This window comes from Macrobrachium nipponense, chromosome 10 (assembly GCF_015104395.2).
Source record: "Macrobrachium nipponense isolate FS-2020 chromosome 10, ASM1510439v2, whole genome shotgun sequence".
Taxonomy (NCBI): domain Eukaryota; kingdom Metazoa; phylum Arthropoda; class Malacostraca; order Decapoda; family Palaemonidae; genus Macrobrachium; species Macrobrachium nipponense.
Window position 1 is genome coordinate 62,497,087 of NC_087204.1, and position 25,274 is coordinate 62,522,360.

At 34.4% G+C, this 25,274-nt stretch overlaps 1 protein-coding gene across 8 annotated transcripts in view; it reads left to right on the forward strand.

Annotated features, from left to right (window-relative positions):
- LOC135223644 (unconventional myosin-XVIIIa-like) overlaps positions 1-25,274 on the forward strand; it is a 1,035,943-nt gene that overhangs the window by 731,381 nt on the left and 279,288 nt on the right. For all 8 annotated transcript variants that reach the window (XM_064262281.1, XM_064262286.1, XM_064262283.1 and 5 more), the window contains 7 exons: positions 2,960-3,076; positions 3,339-3,531; positions 3,685-3,910; positions 6,880-7,042; positions 7,299-7,482; positions 18,692-18,859; positions 19,008-19,220. In XM_064262281.1, the coding sequence (XP_064118351.1) occupies positions 2,960-3,076; positions 3,339-3,531; positions 3,685-3,910; positions 6,880-7,042; positions 7,299-7,482; positions 18,692-18,859; positions 19,008-19,220 (1,264 nt within the window). The remainder of the gene's footprint in view (positions 1-2,959; positions 3,077-3,338; positions 3,532-3,684; positions 3,911-6,879; positions 7,043-7,298; positions 7,483-18,691; positions 18,860-19,007; positions 19,221-25,274) is intronic.

Consider the following 25,274-nt stretch of genomic DNA (forward strand, 5'->3'; position numbering starts at 1 on the left):
GACCACAGACCCATTTACTTAGAGGTACGACATAGTACCTGGCTTCTGCATATATATATATATATATATATATATATATATATATATATATATATATATATATATATAGTATATATATATTATATATACATATATATATATATATATATATATATATATATATATATATATGTATATATTTATATATTGTTGTCTAGGTAAAGGATTCTTTCTGTTAAGGCAAAACAAGATGATTTCTATAATTTCATTGGTTATATATCTAGCCGCTGTTATCTTTGTACCCTGTAAGTAGGTTTTGGTTAGGTGTCACCTCTTGTGTATATTTTTGCACTAGGTAAGCTTTCGTTTTGATTTTAGGGTTTACATAGCCATTATGTTATGAAAATGGTCTTGTTACATTTATTGCCTTCTTTGTATTTTTCTGGACACTCCTAGTACTGTTCTCATTAATCTAAGTTGTTCACATCTGTCCTTGTTCCTTGTAATTGATATCTTTAAATGAGATATTGGAGCCTTTACAGAATGTTGGTACAAGGTATTATCAATCCCTAAATTTCAGAGAAAAGACCTAAAATGGTGCATTTTTGCTGGTGTTTGGCTGAAAAATCAATAATGATACTGATACAAACTTTTGGCTTCAACCGCTGTTCTGTATTCTTGACCGAAAGAATGTAGAATGGCTTGTGAAATCTAATAATCAAAAGATAAATGAATGCCTACTGAAGTAGTAATTTCGGGAGTGTTTTCTGTGTCATAATAATATAAATTAGTTGGTCTGAGTTTCCATTTGGACATGTAGTCTGACTTTGGGTGCACCTTGCATTTCATCATGTTAATTTATCTAAGTCAACAGTTAAAACTGTGTATAGAGTATTTATCTAGAACAATTGAGCTGTTTATAGCCCGCTTGTTATGCTGTAACAATTCCCAACATTGTAGAAACAGTTTCCTTTCCTGTATATAAAGCGGTTTCTTTGTTGGTGACTTGGTAATCCACTGCTCCTGCTATGACACGTCAGCCTGTAAACACTTGCAAAAGTTTATCATTGCCAGTATGAAATGGGTTGATGAGCATGATATTAAATATTTAGTGCATTTGCCATACAATTTGCTGAAGGTAGACATATTTATATAACTTTGAAAGGTTCTGTTTTGCAAATGAAATTTGTAAGTATGATATATTTGACTCTAAACTCACATGATCTAGTCACATTGATGGCCCAAAATTTAAAGTTTAGAACTACATAGATATTTTAAAAGTTGTATTTGGTCATAATTTGGAAGCAGGTCAGTCATTGTTGAGGTTGTATGATTGACTGTGAGGCCCCGCTTGAGATTGCTGCTAAATATATTCTGCATGTAAACCTAAATTAAAAGAACTTGTTGCACATAATGTGGTCCTTACACTATACTGCAGCACATTTAGAACTAGACTTGTTAAGATCATTTATGTATATACTAAGTAATGACTTGCCTCTTGCTTTGCAAAGGGAGGAGTTGGGTGTGTGGTATTTATGTAGAACTCATCCTTTGATTGATATTTTGAAAGAAGTTGGTGACTTGCTGATGGTATGGGCAAAGATCATCTAAACCTTTTCAGATTAAATAAACAAGTTATTGATATCGCTCTTAAGAGGTTAAAATTCTTCTCGTAGAACACACATAGCTCCACACGTAGCTCCACATTCCTTGAAAATCATGTGATTCAGAAAGAACACATGTAGCAATTTATCGATGGTTCAGAGTTGGCAAATGGTGTTGAAAGTGCTTTAGTCCATGATGAATCATACGTAGCTAAGTTACTTGTCTATGCCACTGTACTTACCTCAGAATTGATAGCAGTTATTAAGGCTTTGGAACTCGTTTTAAGCAGTAAAAGAAAATGCATTCATATACTGACACTAAAAGTTTATAATTGTTTCCACTCTCTAGCTCTCATCAAGTAATTTTTTCAAATATCTTGGAGGCCCAAATTTTTCATGTCTGCGGGGAATTTTCTGTAGAGTTAGTATACTGGGAAGTGAAAGCAGCCACTTTGAATAATGAGCATTTATTTATATGTTTTCCACTTTGATATGAAGAGACCAGGAAATCATACATACAAGGAAGTCACAAGAAAAGTGACTGCCCCCCCCCCTCCTTTCGTGTTAATGATGAAAAATAAAAAAATATCACGTATATTAGCCTGACTTATGAGCAGGAGGATAAAGTATGGCCTTCATCTGAAATCCCTTACCAAGATTTTAGGTGAAGTGGATTTACTGGAGCCCCTTATGGCACCTGAAAAGGGAGTTAATATTTTCAATGGTATTTTCATTTTCTTTTTAATTAATTTTTTCAAAATGCACTAATGCGATTGAAGAATATGCATAGTTTTTATGTATTGTATTGCCTAATGCTTATCAGTGTTAGTTTTTAATGTGTTGTTTTATTATAGTTTTTAATGTGTTGTTTTATTATAGTTTTTAATGTGTTGTTTTATTATCATTAATTCATATCATCACTGTTATGATGGTGTTGAATGACCTCTGTAGCTCCAGCACTCAGATTTCACGTATTTATTCCTTCTTACTCCCAGCCCACTGTTGTCCCTGACTCATGTTCAGACTGCACAAAAAGTGAAGTGGTGGGTTTGACTTTTACCTGATGTGCTATTGCTTGGACTGTTGTTGTTCTCTCCCTTAGACTAATGACTGTTAAGTCTTGGGTCATGCAAGACTGCAAATTTTATTTGATTATGGCTGATTCACAACTAAGATTAGATACCCTCCTGGCGCTTTTTTTTTCATTTTTAATTTTTCGCTTGGTGGTCATATTTGAAATATTTTCTGTAACTAAGGTGTCATGAAAAATTTTCTCAGAGCAATGAGATAATTTTGCCTATATGTTATTGTCCTTAGCATGACTCATTTTCTGTTTTATAAAAATGTTTTAATTGGTGTCTGTTTATTATTTTCAGGACAGCATCACCCACAGAACGACCAGCAGAGCGTCCAGAAGGCTTGGAAGCTTTGGAGGGCATGGCAGCTGGGCTCTATAGTGAAGCATTTAATGCAATAGTCGCCCTTATTAATAGGTTAGTTAATATTTGCATGCATGGCATATTAGTATGCTAAATCTTGAGTGTGTGATCAACAAGAAATTTGATACTAAAAAGTGGAATATTTGGAATAGATAATTGGAGTCGGGAAGTTATATCTTTATTCCTTTAATTTATCATGTAAATACTGTATGTAAAACGGCATTTATACCTTCATGACATTTCATACAAATTAAGTTGTGAACTTTATTGTATGCAAAATTATAGTATTGTTATTCCATATGTCTTATCTTTCAAGGTGTATATCAACATCTGCTCACACGTCCAATTCGATTTTGGTAGTTGATGCCCCAGGCTTTCAAAATCCAGCATCTTGTGGAAGAACCTCAGGAGCCACATTTCAGGATCTATGTCACAATTACACTCAGGAACGCTTTCAGATGCTCTTTCATGATACTACTTTCACTGCACAAACTGACCGTTACGCTCAGGTATATAAGGATTTTAATTTTTTCTGTGGCATCTGCATTCACAGATATGCATTTCATTTTGTTTGAAATTAGTATTCAATTGATATTTGAATTTAATGGAAAAGAATTAGTACCTATTTTAATTTTCTTATATTTTCTTTTTGCTGTGTACAGGAAAACATTGAGTTTGGTGATGTCGCAGATGAAATTGGTACTCCTGCTCCTTTGATTGCTCTCATTGATAAGGCTTCAACTAATTGTGTTGTACGAACATCACAAATAGATCTAAAAGAAGCTGACCGACGAGGCCTTCTATGGTTGTTAGATGAAGAGGCAATTTTCCCTGGTGCATCAGATCAGTCATTTTTAGAAAGGTTATATGCACATTATGGTGATAGAGGTAAATTACTGCATTTGTATTTTGTTTCTTCATTTTTCCTTTAAAATTTTGTCTATGGTCGTCTATCTTACTTGTGAATATTGTTTCGAAAAGTTTTCTCAACTAACCATAACTGTAATACTCTAACTTGCCTCTGCATATGGCTGTGCTAAATCACTAAAAACACTGACTTAAGAAATACTCCATTTTCATTGTTATTATCATTATTATTTCCTTCAGTCCTTTTTGATGCGAAGGCCTTTGTAAAATTCTCACTCGTCATTCTGTTGCTCTTTTCTTCCACCATCCAAGCAAGTCTGGGTTGTCCAGTTCTCGTCCCCACAAGGCCTCAATTTTATTCTGAAATTGACAAAATCTTTTTGTCATAATTTCAGTGTCTTATGATGGGTCATGGCCATATAGCAATAATTTTACTTATGTATGCAATTTTATTTTATTTGACCCCCAAGTTCTGTTTGCCTGTCCTTTGCTTGATATGGTTCTGTTGTTTTATTGCTTACTGAAAACAAACTCAAAAGAACCTGTATTAGATATTTGAAAGATTGAGTCTTATTATTCTTTATAGTATTATTTCTTTCCTTTATGTCTCCTTGTTGTGTTATTTCTTCCCGTTCCTTTGTGCATACTCTGACTTCATTACTTTTGCTTTGCTTAGATTTATCATAAATCCCATATGTTAAAGTGTGTGATTTATTCTATTAAATAAGTTGTGTGACTTTTGTAATATTTTCCTGATGAAAAATACATTATATGCAAAATATAAGTCTGTCAAGTTTCTACCAGCAGACCAATGTATGCTTTTTCCACTTCTGACCAACGTGTTCATTATAAAGTCTACTATGAGAAGAGTAAATAGCAAAGGGGGAAAATAATATTTCATTTTAGAACCCTACTATCTATTGCAAATTCACTTGCATAACTCCTTCACTTGAGATATGATAACTAAGATACTTTGTGGAATGAATCTTGAAAGCAGAATTTTTCTTGTTATTCTGAAAATCATGCTCTTTCGAAATCTTTTAAGACCTTACAAAGTCCAAGATCATGCTGTTCTTTAGTTTCACTGCTAACAATAATGCCATCTAAATATGCCTCGACACCTGCAATACCTTACAACAATTTGGCAATAACGTCTTAAAATGGCTTGGTAAGGAGAGTGACCAAAAGGTAACCTTTGAAATTTTAACAGGCCCTTATGGGTGTTTACCACTAAAAACTTTTGACTTGCTTCCTTCAAGGGTATTTGTAAATATACACTTTTCATGTCAATAGTGGAACAAATGTTTCCCTTGCTGATCTCTGCCAGCATTTAATCAGGTTTAGGTAATGAATACTGATCACAATCTATACAGTAGTTCAATGCCTTGAAGTCGCCACAAATACGAATTGGCTGTTTATTGGATTTCATACCTGTAACAATTGGGACTGCCAAATCACTAAAGTTGACAGCTTCGATAATATCATCTTTCATCTCATCTAGCAAAGCTTTCTTTATTATCAGCTTATAGTGATAGGGAACAGTTCAGTGTTTACTGAGATTTGATGTTGAATTTGTTTTAACAACAATTTTATCAATAAAGCCAACCATGGGTTTTTATCAGGGCAGACGTCATAACTATCAAACAAAGTTACCTTACTCCCGTTAATGTTATTTGCCCTAGGCAACACAGCAGTTCCATCAAACAGATACCAGTCTTGCTCATTAGATCTTCTCCTCTCAGGTTTGAATGGTATCCCACACAAAAAATCTGGGTACATGATCATAATTATACTCAATATCTACGGACACCTTTCCAAAAACTTCGATTTTTATATCATCATCAGCACTTATTTTACAACCATCACTAGTCCCACCTAATCAATGAGCCCAATTTTCAGTTATAGTACAGACAGCAGTACCAAAATCTACCCAGAAGTGAACTGGCTTTCCTTTTACAAGCAATTTGATATCATTCTTTTTACTACATTTTCAGTGTTAAGTGATAACAGCTACTTCTCGTCGTTTTCACTTGAAACAATAACTATTTCATCTACTACTTTGATAGTGTTTCTTTTCTTTTATCATATTGATTTTTTGCACCGATTTCTTAGGATTTATATTTTGATGTGGACTTACTTGTTTTAAGTAAGTCATTTCTTAAAATGACGGCTCACGCTTTCGTGAAGGTATCCACAGTACATAGTATATGAAACCAATTTTCTCAAACTTAACTTTTTGTACTGGAACAGATTCCTGAAACAAATGTCTTTTCAAGGTTAAAAAAATTTCTCCAGAATCTAATTAGAAGTCTTGGCCTTTAGATTTAGATTCTCTGCAGCTAAATTTGTAAAATTGACTTCATTTTCTAAATGCATAAACAACTGATCTCCCATATGAGCATCAAACTGCCCATGAAACTAGCCATTTTTAGCCAGAGACTCAAGAGCAGCATACAGCTCTTGTAATGACAGATCCGTTTTTATCCTCCTTTGCAGAAAAACAAGCAAATATAGTGATAGCTGGGTTTACATCATCAAAGCTTTTAAATCATTGTACAATATATGGTGTAATTTTGACGCACAAATGCGTATGTCCTAAAATTCCAAAAATATCAGTTCCAATTGACACTTGAGGTCAAAACAGCGGCTGCTTTATCAAAAGAACTTGATGAATCCAGCATCTATGCATTGTGATCACATCTTGCATCCATTGTTACCCATGTGTATCTGTTACATTTTTTTTTAATTTCCACTAGCTGCAATTTGTAATGGTCTGCATACATTGTTATTTGATTTTTTAATGTAAATGTAAATATTTTACTTCCTTATTCTTTGTTTTTGATGGTGTAGGCTGATTCTTTCAAAATTCTGCATTGTGTAATTGGTAAAGAAATATTCATTGCATGCATCCGAAAGTCCTATGAAATTTGTTATAGCTTTGTTGTACTGCAAGTATGATTCATGTTTCATCTGATTAATTTTTATTCCAGAGTACTCACAGCTTTTGAAGAAAGGTCAGGCTCCAGATCAGTTTATCCTTCAGCATTTTCAGGGTACAAACCCTGTGACTTATTCCATTCATAATTGGTTAAAAGCCTCAAGGGAAAACCCTATTATGAGACAGGCTGCAGCTCTTCTTCAGGAGTCTAACAAGTAAGCTATATATATAAAGAATCAGCAAAGTACAACTGCTTATAAATTCTTTGACTGCAAAGAATGTGGTTTTTATCGATATATGTACTTTGATTTTCATCTAATTTGTTTTGTATATTTGATGTGTTTACATTGTGCAAAATATGTAGATATACAGGAATGCTGCTTTTATTTCCAAACCTTGAAAATTATCTTTTATAAATTTTTATTTAATTTTTATGTACTGTTTTTATTAGCCAGTTACTTTTCATTTCAGAGAAACACTAAGCAGATTATTTGTATTTAGTCGAGGGCCAGTAAGCAACACCATAAGTGGTTCAGTTGTTGGCATTGAAGGATCACAGTCATTGCGCAGAGCATCTTCAATTAGAAGAGCCTTTACAACTGGTACCGCTGGAATCAAACGGAAGAGCGTATGTCTACAAGTTAAATTTACTGTGGTAAGTAGTTGTGTGTTTGGCAACAGTAAGATGGTTTCAGGTAAATCTTACAAATTGTGATATTTGGTATCACAATTTGATTTGCTGTAGGTATTCTGTCGCCTTGCATTTTCCCTAAAAAATAACAATGAATTTAGTTTTTACTTTTTTCATAGAGAGAGAGAGAGAGAGAGAGAGAGAGAGAGAGAGAGAGAGAGAGAGAGAGAGAGAGAGAGAGAGAGAGAGAGAGCTTTGGCAATTTTTATTTGCTTGAAAGCACAATGTAACTTAATACATAATCATGTCAATTTGTTTATCGCTTTTAATTTGCTGATATGGATACGTCATCAGTTAATAGCGTATGGTAAAAGGTGTATAGTTGGCAAGCACTTGTGTGTTTTGTCAACTTTCCCACTGTTGGCAGAAATACTTATGTCATTTAATGTCATTGTGATATTTTGCTTTTTAATGACTGATAGGCGTATGCATCATGAACATATATTTCTCTAGTTGGTTACATTAAGAAAGTACTAATGTGTTTGGTAACAGTGTGCGTGATCGGTCGCTTTTTTGAATGGTTTGCTTCTGCTTGCCGTACACGAGGCTTTCGTTGCAGTGCCTGCAGCATTGCAGATGCTGTTATTGCTATGTTGTGTGTGTGTATGACCCCACCTCATCATAAGGGAAAGGAAGGTTTTGACCCTCCCAAAGATGCATGAAATCGTCGTCAGGAGAATCGATGCAAAGTGTTTGTTATGTGGCATGGCATGGATGAGTATGGCATGGATGAGTATGGCATTGCCTGGTCAACCAGTCAACACAGGTAAGTGACAGAAAGTCTAGTTATATTTTTCTTTCTTATGTAGCCAACGAATGTTTACATTTCTTTAGGGAAAAAATAGGGTCTTTCTTTTGTGTGAGTGTGTGTGTGTTTGTTTAATGTCTTTTTTTTAAGTGTTAAAATGTTTAATGGGTTTAGGCAGAGTAGGAAAAAGAAATTTATACCCAAGTTATTCAATAGTGTATTGTATGTGCAGTATACATCTCTACTATACTGTGTTGTGTAGGAGAGAAAAAAGATGTTCACATTGGTTTTACAAAGTGTATTTGTATATTACATTTTGTCAAAAATATGGGAAAAATAAGGTAGATACTAGCCTTTTTGGCATCAGGTTTTCAGCTTCAAGTGAGAAGGTCATTGTTAATACGCATATTTAGTGTCTGTCGTTGTGCTGTATTAACAAGTTTGGGAAAGTAACGGTACTATGGAGTTGCTATTTTACATGTATACCTAGTGTTTTCTTTGACCTCGTCTGGATTTTGACCTTATCTGGTAGGCCCTTGGCTCTATTATTCTGATAATTAAAGGAGTACTATACGGTATGTGTGTATACATATATTGTTTTGTGGTAATTAAAGGATTACTATATAGTATATGTGTGTGTACATATATAGTAATCTTTGCTATATTGGGATAATTAAAGAATGACTATATATATGTCTACATATCTGTTTGCATATCTTAAAACAATGACACCTCAAGTTAATGGACAGCTTGAGGTCTATCCCTCCCGGTAAGTAACCACAACAAAATACTTCTAATCAACAGTAACTTAATTTAAAATCATTATTAGCATATCCTAACTGGTGTTTTTATAATTTCATGGTCTAAATTATTTTCCTAAGATATATAGTCACTTATTCAGTTTCAGATACTATATACTATCTGCAAATTGAAATTATTCTAAAAATACATATAAGCAATACTGGATAGTTTAACGTGCCAAAAACTAAGTAGATTGCTATAGTTCTACCTACATACTGGACATGCTTACAAGATTTGTAAAATATACAAGAATGTAGTAGAATACATAAAAACCATGCTGCAGCATATAAGATGTTGGTAAAATGCAAATGGTGTATGACTGCAGTTTTTATTTTATATGATAAGATGATGATAATTCGTGTTATATATGCAATACTACTATGAGATTCAGGGCCTCTGTAACACGGTTTTTTTGCAATAACTTTTTATCTATGCATTCCATAAATATAACGCTTATTCAGAATACATATTATATCTACACATAAATTTTGACTGTATTTTGCATTACGTAGGTTGAATAAATTTGGTACTTATAATGTAAAAGTGACTTTTTTTGAAGACGGGCCAACTTACTCAGAGAAAAGGTTTCGAACGCACTCGTTACGTAACTCATGACAGCATTTCTTCCCTCTTTCTCGGTGGATGATTGGCTATACGTAAAGAAGGCTAAACCTCTGGCAACAATGACATACAAATTTAATTACAAGCAAATTATTACGAGCCAAGAGTCGAAAAACATTCATTACGTAAGCAAGGTAAACACCTTTTGACGTAAAGTCTAACTCCCAAAATAAGTTTCCTAAGAAATTACAGTCTTTATGAACTCTGGAACCTCTCCACTGATAATTGTCACAATGAACAAACCAACAAAATATGTTAATAAATACAAAAACACTTCGATTATTAGTCTAACTCCCAAAATAAGTTTCCTAAGAAATTACAGTCTACTTTATAGATTGACAAGATGTAGGGAATAGTTGGTAATTTTCAAAAACATAGTAGACAAGCTTGATTTGATAACTGCTATATCCAATGTCAAGCAATTTTTATTTATTGGCTATCTACCTATTTACTGAAAAAAAAAATAGCCGGTACCATATATTGGCTTTAAACCTTCACCAATAATTATCGTCAGAATGATGACTTCATGAGGCTCCACCCACTTTTGCCTCGTTATAATTCAGGATAACACTGAAGGCTATCATGGGAATTGTTGGATTAGAAAATTTAACTTCTGGCTATAAAAACTAATTTCTCGAGTAGTTGTAAGAAGTGCTAAATGATCCTCAAGGATCCCAGCAGTTGGCCTAAACGTTTAATTCATGTGTATTACTGCTATACTGTTGCGGCACTACTGCTACAGTAGTATTACTACGCTAGCACTGATACCCCACCCACATCTATGTATTGTTCCGCCATTCATAAAGTCTTTGGGTTTCAGAGCCGATGGAGCTGGTGGATGGGGGGGGGAACTTTACGTCAAAAGGTGTTTACCTTGCTTATGTAATGAATGTTTTTCGACTCTTGGCTCGTAATCATTGGCCATGGCGTCGGCTAGATCATTTTTACTCTATAAAAATTAAAACTATCGGGTTTAGGTTATTGGTAATGCTGACAAAATTTGTGTGTGGTTGTAAAATATACATATGTCAACTTTCAGCTACATCCGATGCTTTGACAAGGAGCAAAGTCCAAAAAACCGTGTTACAGAGACCCTGAATCTCATAGTAGTTGAATACAGTAAATTAACAGTTTTATCCAAATTAGCAGTTTTAGATACAACTGCATTTTTTTACTTTTGCAATTGGATACTGTTAGAATTTGAGAGTGCGCTCACAAACAGTGAAACAAAATCACTTTAACAAAATTCATAAATGAATTGTTTCTTATATAATTTTATTGATACATTATGTAATCACACGCTAGTTATAACTTTTAACACGCGAGAGACGATGATCACACATAATTTACATGCACAACCAAAAGCTTACAAGTAAAACTTTTTTTTTTTTTTTTTTATTAGCAGCCGTTACGACAAGTCTGTTAAATATGTGATCCGTGTTGAGGTGCCAGTGTTGACACCTCAACTTATGGACAGTTATGGGGTCTGCCCATAACTGTGGGGGTTCCTCCTTTTCATCTTCCAATGTTGAATCTGGAAAGATTAAAAGTGTCAGTACAGATTCTCAGTTCTTCATTATGATAAGATTTTTTTTATGTTGACTCAGATGATATATTATACTTTTAATTTCTGCAGATTTAACTGATAATTCAACTGCTTTACATAACAACAATAGGATTGATCTATCATCTGCACAAATTATGCAATAAACTTTTGTTTCTAGTTAGATTGAAGGCATTTTTGCATTTATATTTGTGTATACTCTATGATCTTTCCAGTTCAAATGTGAGTCAAATAATAGGCTTCGGAAGATACTTTCTCTCTCATTTTATTTCCATCTGACATCTTAATACTACTTTTCGACAGAGAACTGGAAACCTTCTGAGGATTGTCTTGGCACATCACCGTTTTGAAGTTTTTCCTTAAGTGACTGCAATTTCCTGTTTGTATGAATTAAAAGACATTATACATTTTTAAAAAGCATGATCAATTAAGAAGTATTTTGATACATTTTGATAAGCATGCACTGGTACTCATATAATTATAGTTTAACCATGTATGTCATAGACCTCATTAATGAAATAACGTTTGCATTACCCATGCTAACAAACTAATCAAACTTGCCTCATGTAATGTTAATCAAGTTGTTCATAACTTTACTGAATGCCCCTTAATAAGAAGAGTGAAATACTTTCTATCTTTTGGACTTGAATGTTGCTTCAAACCTAAACCTGATCATGTTAAAATGAAAATATGTTTAGAACTATTCGCAAGATAGACAAATGAAGCAGCGTTATCCATGTTGAGGAAAAGCTGTTTAACGACATCAAAGATCAGTTGTCTATGGTAACTGATGAATGAATACAAAAAAGAAATGAGTTAAGCGCTGTTGGATCAAAATGACATTAAAACACTTAAGAAATTGGAGTCAAAACGAGGAACTCATTTTTTCTAGGCCAAATAAAGAGAAAGGTGTCATCATGATCATGAGAAGTGATCATTTGGAGAAAATTATGCATATCCTCATTGACCCAGCACATTTTGACAACAGGCAAAAGGATCCTTGAATCATATAACGTTCTGAGAGAGAGGATTTTGACTGCAACAGGCACATTTTTAATAAATAACTTTAGTTACCTATTTACGTTCAAGGCCTCTGCGAAAATACTCTGAATGTGTCAGTAAATATAAAGTTTAATCTTTTGGTTAAGAAAAGAGCCACAGGGGGCTTTTTTTCTCAACTATCCCTAACACTTAGAATGTGGTTTTATTACTGGATAATATTCATCTCTTGTTTTGTGACAAAATGTTGCACTTGTAGGGGATTAGAAGTATCATAATTCAATTAACAGTTAATTACAGATTTCCCCAATGTATTCGGATAAGGGTGGGAGTCAGTCCACTGAAATATATATATATATATATATATATATATATATATTATCTATATATATATATATATATATATATATATATATATATATATACAGGCGGTCCCCGGTTACGACGGTTCCGGCTTACGACGTTCCGAGGTTACGATGCTTTTTCTTAAATATTCAATGGAAAAATCCGTCCTGGGTTACGACGTTTGTTCCGAGGTTACGACGCTGACGCTTCCGACGCTCCGAGTTAACGACGCTTTTAAAAACGCATACTATGATAAAAATCCTTTATAGTTTAGCACAGTATATTAATAAAAATAAGTTTCTGGTTAGATTAAAACAAAAATTTTGAGGTTATGATGATTTTCGACACTTTTTATGTCGTATTTTTCGATGTTTATAGTGACGCCTCATATGCGGAACTAGTTTCCGAGCGAATGAATACATACTAGCTTGCGGTGCGCAAAGTTTACATATAACAGTCCAAAAAAGCGCAAATAATGAAAAAATCATGCTTGTTTCCAGTAATAATAACAAAACGAAGTTTCTGGTTAGATTACAACGCAAATTCCAAGTATCCAAAGAGAGACATTATCCAGTAATTTGATCAGAGAGAGAGAGAGAGAGAGAGAGAGAGAGAGAGAGAGAGAGAGAGAGAGAGAGAGAGAGGCGTCTCCGACGCTCCGAGTTAAGAACAGAGTGTTCGTTTTCATTAAACGGCCTCTGACTCATGCCAGTAAATGTTTTTGTTGATAACTAATCATATAAGCCTATTTAAAGATACGTTTACTTAATTAGTCTATATGATACGTAAATAGTAATCAAAACTGTTCTTGTAGCCCTCAAGATTTGGCAAAATCGAAGTATCCAAAGAGAGACATTATCCAGTAACTGGAACCTTGACATACGAAAAATTTGAATTTTGTTTCCGTTACCAATCGTCGTATAGTCAAAACAGTTTGTTATTCCTCAAAGCATTTTTTTTGTTTCCGCATTAAAAATAATGTAATATGGCTATTTAATCCGTTCTAGCGCTATGAAACCACACCTAAACACAGCTAAATTACATATAATATACACAATTTATACACAAATAAACGAGTAATAACACACACAATGATAAAATAACATAGCAATGTGATAAATGATAATAAATGTTAATAAAATCAATTAAAAAAAAGAAAGGAATTTTACTTACCACAACGAAAGATGACGTGAGGCCAGCAGGGGGAGGAGGTAGGGAAGGGTGGCAGGGAACGATTTGTTCTATTTTTTATTTAACGTATGTTCGACTAATAACTACGTAATAAACACAAATGAAATAACATTGCTAAACTAATTTTTTTTTTTTTTTTTTTAATCAGTTCGTAGTTTAGAAATAATGGTGATGCCTTTGGAAGGTTTTTATAGCTTCCTTCTACTTGATGATTGTGGATATTGTAGAAGGATTTCGACCATACTCGTTTGCCAAATCGACGATACGAATGCCATGTTCATTCTTTGCTATAATTTCATGTTTTGCTTCCATCGAAATCATTTTCTTGGGTTTTTTTTTTTTTCTTATCACCTGCTTTGTCTTTAGCTTTGAGACCCATGGTTAATAATAAAATAGACAAAATAACACGAAAAATAGGCGCAAATACAACGAACTAAACAACGACGTGTTAACACGCAGCACCAACAAACGAGACTGAACGCCATTTATCGGTCGCCTATACAACTAACACTCATCGCAAGTCGTATCTCAAATATTTCGTTGTATATCAAAGCTTATATTTTCGCAAATTTTCTGTTGTATCTCAAATATTCGTATATTAGGGCAATCGTATGTCAAGGTTCCAGTGTAATTGATCAGAGAGAGAGAGAGAGAAAGAGAGAGAGACGCCTTGGCGGCAACAATGGTCTCGGGGATTGACGTAACGTTTATTTTCTGAACAGATAGGACAGAGAAGTGTTCGTTCATTAAACGGCCTCTGACTCATGGCAGGAACTGTTTTGTTGATACTAATATATAAGCCTATTTAAAGATACGTTTACTTTAATTAGTCTATATGATACGTAAATAGTAATCAGCTGTTCTTGTAGCCCTCAAGATTTGGCAAAATCACTCCAGGTTGTACATAAAACTTCAAGAATGTAGTGTCACCAGAGGATTACAATAGTTTTTTTACCTTCAAGAACCAGCATTCTTTTATGAAAAATAACTCCAGGTTGTACATAAAACTACAGGACAACATGTAGGGTGTAACCAAAGGATTACAAGTAAGGTTTTTTATAACTTTTTATTAGTTTAAGACATATTTCCAAGCGTTGTTCCGGCTTACGACTATTTTCTGGCCTTACGACGCGTCTCAAGAACGGAACCCCCGTCGTAACCCGCTGGGGACTGCCTGTATATATATATATATATATATATAATAATATTATAATATATATATAGATCATAAAATATATATATATATTAATATATATATAATTATTTCCCTCCTCCCTCTCTCTATTAGTTATAATTTTTCTATAAATATATATCTATATTATATATATATATATACTATTACTATATATATATATATATATAATATTCTATATAATATATATATACAGGCGGTCCCCGGGTTATGATGGTTCCGGCTTACGACGTTTCCTTAGGTTACGACGCTTTTCTTAAATATTCAATGGAAAAATCCGTCCTGGGTTACGACGCTTGTTCCGAGGTTACGACGCTGACGCTTCCGACGCTCTGAGTTAACGACGCTTTTAAAAAACGCATACTATGATAAAAATCCTTTATAGTTTAGCACAGTATATTAATAAAAATAAGTTTCTGGTTAGATTACAACAAAAATTTGAGGTTATGATGATTTTTGACACTTTTTTATGTCGTATTTTTCTATGTTTTTTAGTGACGCCTCATATGCGGAACTAGTTTCCGAGGCGAATGAATACATACTAGCTTCCGGTGCGCAAAGTTTACATATAACAGTCCAAAAGCGCAAATAATGAAAAAATCATTGCTTGTTTCCAGTAATAATAACAAAACGAAGTTTCTGGTTAGATTACAACGCAAATTCCAAGTATCCAAAGAGAGACATTATCCAGTAATTTGATCAGAGAGAGAGAGAGAGAGAGAGAGAGAGAGAGAGAGAGAGAGAGAGAGGCGTCTTCCGACGCTCCGAGTTAAGGACAGAGAAGTGTTCGTTTCGTTAAACGGCCTCTGACTCATGCCAGTAAATTCTTTGTTGATACTAATAATATAAGCCTATTTAAAGATACGTTTACTTTAATTAGTCTATATGATACGTAAATAGTAATCAACTGTTCTTGTAGCCCTCAAGATTTGGCAAAATCGAAGTATCCAAAGAGAGACATTATCCAGTACACTGGAACCTTGACATACGAATTTAATTTGTTCCGTTACCATCGTCGTATATCAAAACAGTTGTATCTCAAAGCATTTTTTCCCATTTAAAATAATGTAATATGTATTAATCCGTTCTAGCGCTATGAAACCACACCTAAACACAGCTAAATTACATATAATATACACAATTTATACACAAATAAACGAGTAATAACACACATAATGATAAAATAACATAGCAATGTGATAAATGATAATAAATGTTAATAAAATCAATTAAAAAAAGAAAGGAATTTTACTTACCACAACGAAAGATTTACGTATGTACACTAATAACTACGTAATAAACACAAATGAAATAACATTGCTAAACTAATTTTTATTTATTTTTTTTAATCAGTTCGTAGTTTAGAAATAATGGTGATGCCTTTGGAAGGTTTTTATAGCTTCCTTCTGCTTGATGATCGTGGATATTGTAGAAGGATTTCGACCATACTCGTTTACCAAATTGACGATACAACTCCACGTTCATGCTTTGCTATAATTTCATGTTTTGCTTCCATCGAAACCATTTTCTTGGGTTTTTTCTTATCACCTGCTTTGTCTTTAGCTTTGAGACCCATGGTTAATAATAAAATAGACAAAATAACACGAAAAATAGGCGCAAATACAACAAACTAAACAACGACGTGTTAACATGCAGCACCAACAAACAAACAGACTGAACGCCATTTATCGGTCGCCTATACAACAAACACTCATCGCAAAATCGTATCTCGAATATTTCGTTGTATATCAAAGCTTATATTTTCGAAATTTTCTGTTGTATCTCAAAACATTCGTATATTAGGGCAATCGTATGTCAAGGTTCCAGTGTAATTTGATCAAAGAGAGAGAGAGAGAGACGTCTTGGCAACAATGGTCTCGGGGATTGACGTAACGTTTATTTTCTGAACAGATAGGACAGAGAAGTGTTCGTTTCATTAAACGGCCTCTGACTCATGGCAGGAAATGTTTTGTTGATACTAATATGTAAGCCTATTTAAAGATACGTTTACTTTAATTAGTCTATGTGATACGTAAATAGTAATCAGCTGTTCATGTAGCCCTCAAGATTTGGCAAAATCACTCCAGGTTGTCCATAAAACTTCAAGAATGTAGTGTCACCAGAGGATTACAATAGTTTTTACCTTCAAGAACCAGCATTCTTTTATGAAAATAACTCCAGGTTGTACATAAAACTACAGGAAACAACATGTAGTGTAACCAAAGGATTACAAGTAAGGTTTTTATAACTTTTTATTAGTTTAAGACATATTTCCAAGCGTTGTTCCGGCTTACGACGATTTTCGGCTTACGACGCGTCTCAAGAACGGAACCCCCGTCGTAACCCGGGGACTGCCTGTATATACTTAGGTGTTAAAACAGGATATGTCTCAAGTATAAAATGCCTGTTAAAACACACTGGTTTAAAGCTAAGGACTATATTTCAGTGGACTGACTCCTACCCTTATCCGAATACATTAGGGAAATCCGTAATTAACATTCAGCAGAAACCAGTTTCTAAAGATGTAGGAGTCTATGAAATTCCCTGTATGGAGTGTAATAAGTCATCCTATGGATTCACAGGGAAATCTCTCTTGGAAAAATTAGCTCAACATAAGTGCTCAGTTAGATATGGACAACATAGTTCAACAATTTTCCATTATATAGATAATACGCACCATTCCCTGGATTGGAACCCAACTCAAATTTCATACGAGAGCAGCTGTCAATACAAATTGCCAGATGGTAGAATCTTCACTGATAAAACAACATGATAATAGGATCAATCTTTCCAATGGAGTTTGGGACTGACCATATAGACAATATCTTCCTTAAAGCAATTGACAGAACCAACGTTGGCCTAGCAGTGACCCTAGGCATCACCTAAGGGCATATCTCCCACTATATATCTCGCAAATGTAACTACTTCTGTCATTCACTACTTGATAATGGTGGGAGCGGTTCACCAAAATATAGTCCTTAGCCTTAAACCACAATGTTTTAATCGGTCTTTTATACTTGATATATATATATATATATATATATATATATATATATATATATATATATATATATATATATATATATATATATATATACACACACAGTGGACCCCCCGTATTCGCGTTCTCCAAATTCAAATTCGCGGACTCACACATTTGCGGATTTCTCTCGGGAACGTTTCCCTACATTATTCGCGGAAAATTTGCACATTCGCGGTATTTTTTCTATGGTAAATATCCACAAATTCCTGGTTTTTTTGATGAATTTCATCATAAAATGCACTTTTTGTGATAAAACTTAAAAAAAACCATGTATGAAAATTTTTAGTGGTTTTTCTTGGGGTTTTAACTAACAAAATAGGCTGTTTTTAGCATTTTTATGGGGGTTCCAAACACTCGCGGGTTCTAACTATTCACGGGGGGGTCTGGTACGCATCCCCCGCGAATACGGGGGGACCACTGTATATATATATATATACACACACATATATATACACGTATATATACACATATATATACACATACATGTACACACACACACTGACATGTAAAGTGTATCTAGATTTTGATATTGATATGATAAAGAATAGTATATAATTTTCTCTTTGAATGGCACTGCTCTTGGTATTCATTTGTGTTATAACTAATTTCTAATTGGATATTATTATGTTTACTAAAGTAATAAAGTTTTTCTTTTTTCTTTGCTTACAGGATGGTATAATTGAAACATTGAGGAGAAGTAAGCTAAGATTTGTGCATTGCTTGTTACCGCAGCACAATGCTGGTCTGTGTGATCTTAAGAGTTCCCTTCATTTAACAAATAAGGCAAATAATTCTTGTGAAGATATACTTCTCAATGTCCCATTAGTTCGCTCTCAGGTAAGTATATATGGTTCAAGTTTTAGTATCTGTATTTGTGCGCAAAGGATTCCATGTTCTGAAACTAGTTTGTATATTCATTATATTTTGTGGTAGTGATAAACATTAATAATTTACCATCTTATGTTGGTTTATTGTTTTCATTCAGTTAAGGGGTTGCCAAATCTTGGATGCACTTAGACTCCATAAACAAGGCTTTCCAGAACATCTGCAGTATAGTGAATTTCGACGTCGTTTTGCTGTCTTAGCACCAGCTGAAGCGCGCGCCCAAGCTCCTGTGCTGGACGAGAGAGCAGCCGTTGAGGCTATTCTCGCTCACCTGGATCTGGATTCCTCTTCGTATCGCCTTGGCTTGTCTCAGGTAAGTGTGCTTGTGCACTCGGTGTACAATGGTGCCTCACTGTAACAGATTTTTAACATATTGGATTGCGTTGCGTAACGGGCATGTCATCGAGTCCGGAAAAATATTTTGACATTTTACTTGTGTGTTTTGGTTTTGTAATTAAAAGTGGTTTTATTCTAGTCCGTGAAAAGTTCTAACTACAGTGTACAGCATAACTATTTAATATAAGGTATCTGCGTGCAGTTTAAATTTACACTTATAAAGTAAGTTTTTAAAAGGGAAAAGTGTCACTCTGATCCTTTGGTAGTCATGTGCTCAGAAATTTGAGGTAAAGAGTGTGTAATTGCTTGCTTATATGTAATGTACCTGCATTTCAGTGTACTCAGCCATACAACTGGAAATTATTAATAATCAGATGTTAAGAACAGTTGTTTACATAAATTTATTTTGTTTTATTGTGCCAGTATTTGCTATGAAATTTTAAGGTCTGTTATAAAATGTAATTGCATTGCTTGTTCTACAGATTAGAAAGCATTGTTAATTGAAGGTATAAAAACAGTAGTCCTTGCTGAATTTTTTAAAGGTTATTATACTCGCCTCTCTGTTTTATTGTGTGAGTAATACTAAGAGTTGTAGTTGAAAGAAGGACAGTTGCCTCAGCCTACTACCACACCCATGAATTTGAAACATAGCTCTTTACTCTGTCTTGAATTTTCCGTCACTACAACTCTTCTGAGCCCCACTACAATTCATTCTGTTTTCAAGGTAAGTTTACACAAAATTTATTGTACAGTATCTACTACTGTGTGGTATTTTGTCATTTAAAAGGTAAGATTTTGTGCTGTATGTATGCATGTCTATACATATATTTGAGAATCATGTAGGAAACACTAAACGCGTACTATAATCCCCCACCTCTCTCGTACTGTATTTTTATTGACTTATTTGATGCAATGCAGTATTGTACTTCCTACAATAATGTATTGTTAAATATTATAAGTACATTGTTTAGTCTGTGTATGTGCACTAGCCACTTTAAGATGAACTATGCCTTCTCTCTCTCTCTCTCTCTCTCTCTCTCTCGTCTCTCTCTCTTCTCTCTCTCTCTATATATATATATATATATATATATATATATATATATATATATATTTTAAAAAATAAATTAACGGTGAGCGAGGAGGATGACCAAAATGCATATGTGCACGTATACTCAAGAAAGAAAATTACGTGTAACACCACATTACTGTAATAGATACAATAGAGAGAGAGAGAGAGAGAGAGAGAGAGAGAGAGAGAGAGAGAGAGAGAGAGAGAGAGAGAGAGGAGAGACGAGAGAGAGAGAGGCAGAGGCACGGTAAGTGCGAAGTCTTCCTTAACTCATGTTAGAACGGATGCAAAAAATTTTTATTGGTTTTTTATATTGTATGATTTTTTTTGCATACTTTACATGAGCATAAGCAAATTCATAAATACATCTCTTCTGTAAGGTAAAAAATATTAAAATATTCTTCCAAAAACACCAGTGTGAGGCAATATTTTTTCATTCGTGGGACGCAGTCTAGTTAAAAAAAATCTGTACAAAATAGACATTAACCATCAATACAAGAACCAATAACATTACAATCAAAATACCATGACCTTCATCATTAGGCGTTTACTAAAAAACTGTTCATGGCATGGTACAAAAATTTGCTAATGTTGAAATTGTATTACGGCTTTATCTCTGCATGTTTGTAACAAACTGCACTGGGGAGCTATCATTCTCAAAGATGTCACTAATAAATAATTACCTAAGAAACGTCATGGGGCAGGTCCGCTTGTCTTCACTCACCTTGTTTAGCATTGAACATAAGAAACTAAGTGCACTTAATGATGTCATCAAACAGTTGCAAGCCAGAAGGCTCGAAAAAATCATAGTGACTACTACTGCTATCAATTTTCTCACATTTTCTTAAAGTTTGCCACTGACCAATTTTTTTTTTAATTGTTCATTTGGCCAATTTGCAATAAAATTGTTATTCCCACGTTTGTCACAAAAGTCAGTCTAGAGCTGCTCAATTAGAAAATTAGGAGAAGTGTAGTCTCAGGATCAGCTATTTCGTTGAGAATGAAATTTGCGGGAAATTTATGAGAACTCAACTTTAAAATATCCGCATGTGTGCAAATTAGTGGAATCCAAACTGCAAACTCCAAAGTATGGTTAGCAGTATGATTTGTATCCATGAGATGAACAACGTAAAGTATTGCATGGCATGGCAATGACATTTCTTGTGGGCAGCCATCTAGAAGTGCTCAATTAGAAAATAAATCCTGGAGGCCTCTCCCCCAAATGTAAGGGCCCTCTTTGCTTGCCCATAAATGACGGGGCCCCGAAGGTCACTGACCTAAATCCACCCCTGCTGGCACCTAACAATACCTCTGCCTTGCACACAAGTTCTATACTGGCGAACAATTGTCTTTAGTTTATACAATACCTGTTGAACCATTCTGTCGTCGAGTCTGCTATATAATTGGTCAGTGCAGGCTTCTCCAATGAGGAAATTAACGTTGCATATACAGAATGGAAAGACCTGATACATACCAGATTCCACTCTCCGGGAGGGATCCGAGAAAAGCCAATTCTCTCTCAAGAAAAATATATATATCACTAAAGTCTACCCAGAGGATGAAACAGAATATAACATAGCCCCGCCCACTTTTCTGCAAATGGTCAATCAAGTAACATATCGTACTATATTCCAGAATCCAGACAGGCAGTCAGTCTCAGTCAGCCAGTCACAAGTGAATGGTGATAAATCAACTGCACGTCAACTTAGTAAATCCGAAAGTTTCGGATCCTTTTATTTTAAAAAGTATATTTTTAAGTATGCAACATTAAAGACCAAACCTACTCAAAGACCAAACCAACTCATTTTTATTTATGATATTACAATGAATTATGCATAGTCTTTTACATAAGCCCATATAGGCCTAGCAAAAAATTGTATAAGTCTATACTAATTGTCAATGTGTGGTTAAATCACGTTTGCTTTCTCATTGTAGCCCAGGCTTATCCATCTGTTTTCATTCTATTCCTTTCTCCTTCCTCTTCAAAAGGTTTAGGCCCTAATTTTAGTTTTCGCCTACACAGAAAAAATGAGAGAGAGAGAGAGAGAGAGAGGAGAGAGAGAGAGAGATTCTTATGTAGTAAATGAAATGATAATAGAACGATAATTTAATAGTATCATTGATATACAGTGTAACAAGAGATTATGCAAAAAATATTTTGGGAAATTAAAGAAAATAATTCTGAGCAGAATGTTTTATAAACTTTACATTTGAAGACTTCGTTTGTCCATGAGGTTAAGTTTTAGAAATAGCCGTTATCATTAACCAGGCAAGTAGGTACGGAAAGTTGGGAGGGGTAGTCAGGGATAAGGGGGTTGGGATGTTTGATGAAGTGCGTTAGGCAACTTAATTGTTAGCCTTTGAATTGAGATTTTCTTTTGCAGATCACTGAAAAATATAACATTACAGTCCCTTCAACTAGTAAATCACCTGTGAAAAGACTTCATGTAAATAATTTTAGTTACAGTGCACCCCATTTTTTACGCAGGAATAGGTTCCAGAACCTGCCACGGAAATGCAAAAAATGGGGAAGTACAAAAAACCCCCCTTAATAATGCTTATAATTGCCAAATACCCAGTACCCCTTCAACTAAAATGCTTATAGCTGTCTATTTTAACATTTCACCCCTTAATTTGATAGATAAAACAAAAACACACCTCAAATTATCATGCTAAAACAATTTAATATTTCAAATAAAAATACACCAAACCATAATCTCAAAACACCCAAAGTAACTTACATTACAGTACTTTCCTACTTCTGTTATTAAGTAGGCTATACACCCCTAAAATGCCTAAAACTGCTTATTTTAACAGTTCATCGCCAAATCTGACAGATCAAACCAAAATATAAGTGGTACCTCGAGACACAAAATTAATCCGTTCCTAGGCGGCCTTCATATCTTGGACCGCATTTTACATGTAAGATGGCTAATCCGTTCCAAGCCTCCAAAAACACCCCAGTAAATTTCATAATAAAGCTAAATTGACCTATAAACAATGAAATACTACAACAATTTGGAACATTCAATACCTAACTTAATACGTACTGCTAATATGTACTACATAGTACATGTAAATAAAGTGTATTAGTGTACATGGTATACAAGAAATACTATACTAAAATGTGGAAGCTTACCTTTCGAGTGAGGCTATCTCTGAAAGTGGCGACGGAGGACAAACGGCAGATACGTACGAACACCTAACTTTACGAAACACACAAAAAAATGTAAGGATAACATAAACTAAACTTTACGAAATACATTAACAAAACTGTAACACTTAACTTAAAAAAAAAAAACTTAAAATAAAAATAAAAATTTTATTATTTTATTTATTTTTTTTTTTCTTTACAAAATTTCAACTTCTTCACCACTTTCAACTTTCTGTTTTTTCGTAGTATCACTTGGTTCTTCCTTTTTGCTTACTACTCTTACTAAAGGCCTCTTTAAAAAATAACTATCCAAAGAAGATTGCTTCTGCATGCTTTGACAATGTTCCTGAAACGACTCAGGCAAACGTCATCGAACTGCGCCAGCATATGACCTGTGTAAGCCTTTTCGGGGTGTCTCTTTTCTACGAATGATTGCACCTTATGAAAAGCAGCTAGAGCATCCTTAATTTCTGCCGTTGTCATAGAGTCGTCGTCCTCCTCCTCGCCGCTGCTAGAGAACTCCTCTTGAATGACGTTATGTTGCATAGCCCCCAACTCCTTCAGGTCATACGTCGTAAGCTCCTCTTGGTGCTCCTCGAGAAGGTCATTGATGTCGTCCTCGTCAACGACCAGCCCCATGGACTTGCTGAGTGCAACGATCTCGTCAAGATCTGGTTGCAAAACAGTTTCAGGATCGTCAACTGTTCTTGAATTTGCAGCACCAGCTTCGCCCACGTTGAATCCCCGAAGTCTCGGGCGGATACGGCATCAGGCCAGAGTTTCCTCCACGAGGAATTCAAGGTTCGCTTCGAAACCTCCTGCCAAGCTTGGTCGATGAGTCGGATGCATATCACAACATCGAAATGCTCCTTCCAAAATTCACGTAAGGTGAGGTTTGTGGTATCGGTGATGTCGAAACATCTCTTGAAAAGATGTTTCGTATACAGCTTCTTGAAGTTCGGTATCACTTGCTGGTCCATGGGCTGGAGGAGAGGGGTGGTGTTAGGCGGAAGATAAAGAACCTTGATGAAGGAATACTCCGCTAGGATATCTCCCTCGAGGCCAGGAGGGTGAGCAGGGGCATTGTCCAACACCAGCAGACATTTCAGAGGGAGGCGCTTCTCTTCCAAGATATCATCCAGAACACCCTAATATCCAGTGGCGGCTCGTTGGTTATCATTCATAGGGGTGCAATTACATAATTTTTCTATTCTTGATATAACTGCATAAATACACACATTATATATATATATATATATATATATATAATATATATATGTGTGTGTGTGTGTGTGTGTGTGTGTGTGTGTGTGTGTGTATATATATATATATATATATATATATATATATATATATATATATATATATATATATATATATATAGTACTGGTAATCTTCTTAGGCACGAAGATAAAGTAATTCAGTTGTATTCATTTTCCTATGTGGAATACAACTGGTATATAATATATATATATATATATATATATATTATATATATATATATATATATATATATATCATACTGTAAACAATGCCGAAAACTTCATTATTTAAGTTTACTAATTGTCTGTTTTTTTTGGGCCATGACTGATTGCTATTGGAGGATTGCCCTAATCAAATTTTAAATTGTAACAAAACTGAAAAAGTGCCATCATGTATCAAGATACTAAAATTCAAAACAGTAGCTTTCGGCAGCGGAGAGACTAACGGACGGACTGACTGAAAATTATGAGAATATGAGGTTATATAAAAAATATTAAGTTTATTTAAACTAGGCGTAGCATAATAAAAATCGTTAAACCATTAAA